An 8662-nucleotide genomic window follows, 5' to 3' on the forward strand; every position below is an offset into this window, starting at 1 on the left:
AGCGCGTCCACGTAATAAAATTGATGTTATTAACGAAAACGCCACCGCACCAATCTAATCCATAGATTGTTTTGATCGGACGATCCAAAAGCGTTTTCACCGTTCTCACACTTTCTACCGTTTTCTCTAAATCCTGACCCTACATATACACACACTATAATTCGGATATAGTGTTTATTAGCTTAAATTCATTTAAGTACGTGTCGAACTCAGATGTGAAATGAAAGGTTAAGATCTAACATATGAACAGAAAAATAGACATAAAAAAGAGAGATCTCAACCATCCATTGAAATATGATCCATAGATCAAAGTGATCATTCCTAAACATCACAACCCGTGTTTTTTTATAAAAATAATAGAAGCAAATTGTACACATTACAAGCTATGTGTTTCAAATTTGTTAAAAATCAAACAAACAAGCGCGTTTTGGTTTTTTCATTCTAGGTGGCTTTGCCAGTAACTCTCTGAGCAATCCACCCGAGACCATCATAAAGACCGTCCCCGGTGAGAGCAGAACAAGGTTGAATGTGCCAATCATGGTTTTTAATACTATGAAGGGAAAGCGCGTCGGTTATTTCAGCAGCAGTCATTGCATCCTTAAGATCCTGTTTATTTGCAAATACCAGAATTACTGCACTTTGCAGGTCTTCATTTGGAAGCAGCCTCATCAGTTCTTCCTTCATGATTGAGATCCTATCTCTGTCCGTGCTGTCTATAACAGCTATCACTGCGTGGGTCCCACGGTAGTATGTCGCCCATGATGTTCGAAGCCTCTCTTGCCCACCAAGATCCCACACCTGTTACAAGTCTCCAAATATATATATTATGTTCCATACGAGAGAATTGTTACATTTATAAACAGAAACCGAAAATTAAACATGACAGCTCCAACTATATATTATGTTCCATACGAGAATTGTTACATTTTTAGGCAGTTTATAAACAGAAACCGAAAATTAAACATGACAGCTAACTTGGCTTAACGTTTGCGGCGCTCAATGCTTGCCACCACCTCTCACTGCCACCAGTGGCGAAGCTTGAGATTTCCGATTGGGGGGTCGAAAACGTATATACCCAAAAATTTCTAAAGAACTGGGGGGTCGAAAACGTATACACCCAAAAATTTCTATACGAAAACTACATAGTCTCCATTACTGAGCGAAAAGTTCGGGGGGTCGGCCGCTCCCTCCCGCCCTACTTAAGCTGCGCCTCTGACTGCCACGTCATCATTCCATACGATTCTCTCTCTCATCACACACTCCATAAAGAGCCATTACCAATTAGGTACCACTTACTTTTTCAAGACTTTAAATATACATTACACTACTATCTTATTTTTTAATTTTATAATCATTTTTAATTTAATTATATATATCAATAGCTATATAATTTATTAACTTGTTGAAAATGAAAACGGTTAATTAATAATAATGATTAGATTAATCTATAAGATTGAAACTGATATGACTTTAATGGAACATTTAGTTCAGACTTAAATAATCATAAAAACAAAAAATGGTTGTTTAGTCAGTTAGAAGTTAGAACATATATTTTTGGTAAAAGTTTATTAAACATTAAAGCTATATAATTTACAAGTTAGGCTAGAGGGTGCGGTTTAAAGCCCTAGGGGCTTTATTACGCCACGTAAGCGCCACGTAGGCGACACATAAGCAGGAGGCTTTATGGCTAACTTACACGGTGTTGAATAACGCCCCTTATAAAGCCCCTTTTTAACTATATTAAAAAAAGATAAATAAAAAAGTCTGATTGGTTGACTTTAGGTGGGGCCCCTTGATTTCATCCTCTCGCGAGCGCTAACCCTTTGGCGGAAGCCAAGGATAGCGCCCCCTTTAATGGAGGTGGGGTGGCAAAGGGCGCTATTATTGTTGAGGTGGCGGGGGGCGCGAAGCCACACCCCCTGGCCTTATAATATATATAACATGTAAGAGCCCTATAACAATAATAGGTGTTATTATTAATAAGACAAAAAATACAGAGCATTTTATGGTTTAAAAAATTGACTTAAAAAAGTTTTACTAGATAATAAAAGGAGAAACCAAGGCCCAAGACCCCAACCCATCATGTAGAATATTGTGATAATGGTCTCCACATCAGGCATCCACAACAGGATCACTCCCACGGCCCACCACCCATGCCAAGTAGCAGTGGGGCCCAGCTCCATCGTCATGCCTTATCTCCCCATTGAAAATGTTCTAAAGATTATAGAAGATGAGTGACTTGTGAATTGATGCGCAGGTCTGAGGATTTTGTTCTAGAACCTAGCATATTACGATGACTTCATTTTAAGGTTTCTACTTTCTAATTTTGGTCTGGCATGGCTATTGAGTTTTGCTTTAGATTCTACGCAAATAAAAACATTTGTCAGCATGAGTTTTATAAACCTTCTACAAACACACAAAGATGTACTAATTCTCCTAAGAGGACTACATTGTGACAAGATATAGACAGAACCTGCTAATCAATGTATCTAATATGAACTTAAAAGGAAAAAAACAGAAAAACAAGCTTTTCGTTTTAAAAAAAGCACGGTCAGAAAAAATGCATCAGGGGCTCATATGTAAAAACAACCAAATGGATGAAGTTATGAAAGGTTTACTTGATAAAAAGGTTGATATGCAAAATCGATGAGAGAGACGCAACTTCTTGTTATAAATAAAGCTTATTTGGATGTAAATAAAGCAATGCCTAGCGTACGCGATGCGCGCGTTGTGGCTTCTGGGACCTAGACGCCTTCAAGCGCCGCCCCACTTTTTTTTTAACCAAGAACAGTCTATGTTTCAAATGAAATAACTCCGGCACAAAACCAATAGTTATGGTCATGGTGTAATAATGTTAAGATGGTATAAAGTCCACAAAATGCATTTATTGTTCTGTACTATCGGTCTATCATATTAGTCATTTCTTACCACTAAACCGAAACAGTGTCTACAAAAAGTATCCAGTAAAGTTAGACAAAGATGTTACTCATTTATCGTCTAAGCTAACACCCATGCAGAAAGAAAGATTTCATAGTTAAAGTGGCCCACTTAAACTGTACTCAAGCATTAACAATTAACATAAGAACATAACAGATCCATTAATTAACCTATCTATATGAACCATCATCTAAAAAAAGTATGCGGAGTTGAGGCGCGAGGTGAAGGCGCATCGCATCACGTATGCGAGGCGAAAGGTATTTATATAAATTTTTTTATATTTCTCATAGATTTCTATCAACATGAAGTTAAAAATTTAGATATAAATAAGCTCTATATATGATTTACTATATAAATAATCCTGGGTTTTAAAAAGTGTGCTGAGGCGCGAGGCGTAGGTCCTGGGGCTTTTTCGCTCAGCACCTAGGTAAATACAAAAAGCACCCAAAAGGCGCAGATTTTAGGGTTTTGTAGTCTGAGGCGCGCGCCTCATGTACTTGGGGTGTTTTTATGCAGAAAAGTGTTGTACCTTTGATTTTTTGGCTTGTACGTGTAGGTAAAATCATATAAAAACCTTATTTATAGCTATATTTTGGGTAAAGAAGGCTAAAAAGTAACCTATGGGATACATAAAAAAAATTTCTTAATCACCCTGCACCTAGGATACGAAAAGCCATGCCACTTTTGTCCTTTGCGCTTCGGTTTTCGACCTCGTCGCTTTTGTGTGCCTTGCACTTTTTAAAACCAAGAAATAACCTATATGTAAAACATTCTAATGCACAAAGTCGTCCATGAACAAGAGGCACGCCCCATTTCTGCACCTTAAGCCGTTTTTACCAACACCTTAATAAACTAGAAGTGCTAAGGCTTGCGCTTGAGTGCGCGTAGGTGAGACGCGCTTTTTAAAACTAAGAAGTCAAGCGATCAAAACACCTCAAGTCTTATATTTTTATAAACTTAAGCTTTACAAGGATCTCTAATGTCCTATACTAGCATATGTTCTTCCAAATTTTAAACATGATGATTTTTATAAACTTAAGCTTTACAAGGATCTCTAATGTCCTATACTAGAATATGTTCTTCCAAATTTTAAACATGAAGAACAACATCATCATCAACAACAACATCATATCATCATACTCAGTAAATCCCACCAACTGCAAAGCTAAGGTAGGGTCTGAGAAGGGTAAGATGTAGACAGCCTTACCTCTACCCCGTAGGATTAGAGAGGCTGCATCCAGTGAGACCCCCATTCCACACCTTTTTGTGTCTCGTGGGTTTAATAAGCTCCAAACTTCATCTTACTATCTTAACTCTTATCCCATATTACAATGACCAGATATCATAAACCAAATAAAGCAAATCTGTTCAATTATAAGCCCTGATTTTAACTTTTATACATCAAAATCCTACAATTAACACTCACCTAATAGATTAATCCCCCATACCAATACAAGCAATCATGAATCATAGAGTTAGTTAACACATCTACTTTGTTAAACACAAATCATTTCGAAAATTACCTCAAAGCGAATATTCTTATAAACAAGCTCCTCAACGTTACTACCAACAGTAGGATGAGTAGTAACAACTTCACCAAGATGCAACTTATAAAGCGTCGTCGTTTTCCCCGCATTATCCAATCCAACAACCACGATCTTGTACTCCTTTGCAGGAAACATCATGAACCAAAACTTCGACATCAGAGCCCCCATACTCGTATCCCTAACATCCACAACACAAAATTGGACAATCACGTTACGAAAGTTGCAAATCTGAAGCGGAAACGTAAGATCGAGTGGTGGAGATTGTTTTACCTTTGGATCGATTGGTTGTGTGAGTGTTTGTTGAAGATCGAGTGATTGTGGAGGAAGATGATGATGATCGATTGAAGGATGTAAGAGTGGTGAATTATTATTATTAGGGTTTGAAGGTTTCGTCCATGGAAGAGGGAGAAGATTCTGTGAAAGTTCTGTTTGTTTGAAGGAAGTAATGAACAAGTTTGTTCTGCAAAATCCAATCCAGGAAAATGTAAATCTGGCTACTTTTTTTTCTCTTTAGTTTATTATTAAACAGCATAAAAATAAATTTATGATCTATTTTTTTTCTTTAGTTTATATTAAACAGCATAAAAATATATTTATGATCTAAGACCATTGATAAAAAAATATTATATGCTGTGGAGTGTTTTGACGTTGAACAATAATCACCCAATAAATACGGTGTAGTGGAGTAACTATTAGAGTATATTTATGTTGGATTAGTGAACAAGACACTTGATTGTGAACACTAGTGAATAATCCTAGTCTTTGATTACCAATACACAAGAAGAATAGCTTCTTCTCCGGTAATCTTCCATTAATTCCAATTTGATCTTCATATCAGATTTAATCTTCACTATGTTCTTTTCTATGGCTACAGGATCTGTTTCCTCTTCTACATTCACTGATTCTTTATCAATTCATCAACCTAATAACATGCCAAACATTGCAAATTTTATGCCAATCAAGTTAGATAACGATAACTTCTTCTATTTGCAACATCAAATACCCACTATCTTGAAAACACTTGGTTTATTGAAGCATTTGAAAAATGATATACATGTTTCTTCATCTGATTAAGAAGAATATGAAACATGGACTCGATCTGACAGCTATGTTTCAACTTTTATCACAAAAACTTTGACACCATCGTTACTACATCTGGTATGAGTTACAAATTCAGCTTCAAATATGTGGCAGCGGCTTGAAGAATCATATTACCGCCAAGTTCTTTGTAACGCCCCAAAAACCCGAATGATTGGTTTACTAGTAAGTTTCTTGTATATAGCATGAAGTGGTCTAACTATTCTAATTAACCTAGTTAGAATATGTGCTAAATAGAAAGAAATGAAAGTGGGAACAATTTTGATCAAGTAATAAACTAGAGGGACTGAAATGGGAGTTTTGGATTAAACTTTCTACAAAATAGAAAGTGCAAGATGTTATACGTGGGTGGAGTGTGTGTCGACACACACAAGGAAAGGAAGAAGGGGGTTCTCCCAACTCATCCAAAAATCCATAAATTGAAGGTGGAATGAAGCTTGATCTCTTGCATGGGATGAAATTCCTCATCATCCATCCCTAATAAACAAGAGGTAAGTTGTAATTTCGAATTTAGTGATGTTATAAGAAATGAGTATATGACAAATCTTGGAATCAGTATGAAATTAAGCATGAATATGTATTAGAATCATCAAATAGAACTTGAGTTATGAATGATTTTAAGTAATTTGAGGTTTAAAGGTGAAACCCACTTCTAGTGGTGAAGATGGCGACATGGGTATGTCATGTCCAATCCTTGTTCGATTCTTGATATATTATGTTATATGTGATGAATCCTTACTAGTTAGGCTGAATATGATATAAAATCAAATTGATGTTTTGCTTTGTTGATGAATGGAAATAGAAGTAGGAAGAAAAAGCATGAAGTACTAGTACATTATGCTTAGATAGTAGTACGCACACCAAGTGTTGATGAAATGCCTAGTATAAGTTAGTTTGTGAAATTTGTATGCTAACAATGGATGGCATGTGAAGAATGTGATAATGATATGATTTATAGTAAACTAACATGCTAAATACGCTTTAGGTGGAAATATAGTTGATTGTATGATTTGGTGAGAATTATGCAATTGTAACTTGTGTGCTATGCTTGAATGGTATGGTACACACTATGCGCTTTGATTGATTGTTCGTTATGGTTAGGGAACAATTTGATGTTAATTGTGAAGAACGTGAATGTACTAAGAAGGGACAATGTTGGGATGATAATTTGGGTTAGCAAACCATGGTTATGGTTGGTTGTTGAATTATGAGATTACTAGTATGGAAGAAATTGATTATGTTTGTGAGTGCATATAACTAGGTAATTACATGTATTTTACTACATGGGTATGAAATGTTTATGGTTCCATTAGTATAATCGACTACATTAATGTGGACGAGTATTCCTAAGTTGGAAGTTTGTATACTTGACCGTTGACTTTATGAAAAGTCAGTGAGTATGAGAATGGCATGATTAGAAATCTTAATGTCACACCCAGAATTTCCAACGACAAACCCGGTGGGCCCAGTAAGGAGTATCGTGACGTAAGATTGGTATCTCATAGTCAATTATACACAGAATAGCACAACGGAAGTCTTGAAGTAAAATTACTATTACAAACCAAATGTTCAAAGTTCGAAATAATAATACAAAATGGCTTGTAAAGTAAAGATCCACGAGCGGATCATAAATGTACAAAAGTTAGTTCAACAGACTAATAGGCTTATGCAAAGTAGTTGCAAATTCCTCTTCTAGCAATACAAAGTAGCTTCCAGCCTATTTACGTGTTTGTACCTGTAGCTTAGTCTTTTGAAAATACGTTAGTTTTCACTGGTAAATACAATCAACCGACACGTTTTAAAATATATTTCAAAATTGATTTAAGTGCACAAGGCGTATTTTTATTGTGTTTATTAAGTATTCTTATACTTAATTTTTGTGTTTACTTTTCCAGAATATTATATTTTCAATAAAAATCACCAATGTACATATATTCTTAAAATATATAAATATTTTAAGAAAACTTGTATAGAAAATTATTTATACTTCTTCCTTGGCAAAAATATTTATAATAACTTGGGATAATTCAAAATGATCTTGTATATAGTTTTACATATTTGTCAATATATATGGGGCCCAGTACTAAACACCGAGACATGATTAACCGACACACAAACCCACAAAGGGGTATCCCCTGATCAACGGGTAAGAAAACTTTTTTATATAAGCATTGGCATCTGACGGGTGTATGCCTACACCCCGTGCACAGTCGTGGCCACTATTAATTTAATGAGCCATGGATATCCAAGACATGGTCGCGTTAACCCCCAATGTTTAAGTTATCAGATAAAACATATTAAAACGGGTTATGAAGATTTTGTAGCCACAATCCGGCATATGATCCCATAACCGACCAAGAGGTAATAATTTACCGTATCCCAAGCCCGTATAGGGAAAATAGGTTAAGAGTATTTACGTGAGCTAATACTTGATACAAATGCAAGGTTTATAATAACTCAGCTGTATTCAATTTAGTAAGCGTATGTAACAATTTACTGAAAGGCTCTATTTTGGAATGATGATATAAAATAACCAATTAGAATGCTAATGGGTCTTATTTAAGTCGTAGACTTAGACCGGCTAGCTTAAAGTATCAAAAACGGTACGATACGCTAGATTAAGCGATGACCGGAATAAAATGTAGTTTAAACCCAAAAAGTACTAGGACTTGTATAATATGGGTAAACAAATAACATTCTAGAATTTGAGATAAAAATGATAAGGTTAAACCTGTTCCGGTAAACTTATGTAAACTAGTTACATAAGTCTAACCGTACGCGTATAAGCGATAACGGGTAACCAAATGAGTCATGAATAAGTTCTATATGCCAATATACTTTAAACAAGTTATAACATCAGTAGGATATCAACTTGTATGCCCGTTAAGGTTTTAAAATCAAATTATGCCTCATAAGGGCGTTTTGGTCATTATGTGACGTATAAAAGGAACTTGCATATAATCTGATGTTATGATCATAAACATTCTGTAAAAATAGTTTATTTATGATATAATATCAGTAGGATATCAAACATATGTGTGTTTTATAGTTTAAGACCAAACTATGCACCGTAGGGGCAT

The 8662-nt window shown here is 35.4% G+C and overlaps 1 protein-coding gene across 1 annotated transcript; it reads right to left on the minus strand.

Annotated features, from left to right (window-relative positions):
• Nucleotides 1-255: 255 nt before the first annotated feature.
• Nucleotides 256-5015, minus strand: LOC110908404 (ADP-ribosylation factor-like protein 5). The gene is made up of 3 exons (XM_022153342.2): nucleotides 4755-5015; nucleotides 4461-4662; nucleotides 256-798 (listed from the first exon to the last, which is right to left on the minus strand). The coding sequence occupies exons 2-3, from the start codon at nucleotides 4650-4652 to the stop codon at nucleotides 442-444; spliced, it is 549 nt and encodes a 182-aa protein (XP_022009034.1). The 5' UTR covers nucleotides 4653-4662; nucleotides 4755-5015; the 3' UTR covers nucleotides 256-441.
• Nucleotides 5016-8662: the final 3647 nt, after the last annotated feature.

This window comes from Helianthus annuus, chromosome 14, assembly GCF_002127325.2.
Source record: "Helianthus annuus cultivar XRQ/B chromosome 14, HanXRQr2.0-SUNRISE, whole genome shotgun sequence".
Lineage (NCBI taxonomy): Eukaryota > Viridiplantae > Streptophyta > Magnoliopsida > Asterales > Asteraceae > Helianthus > Helianthus annuus.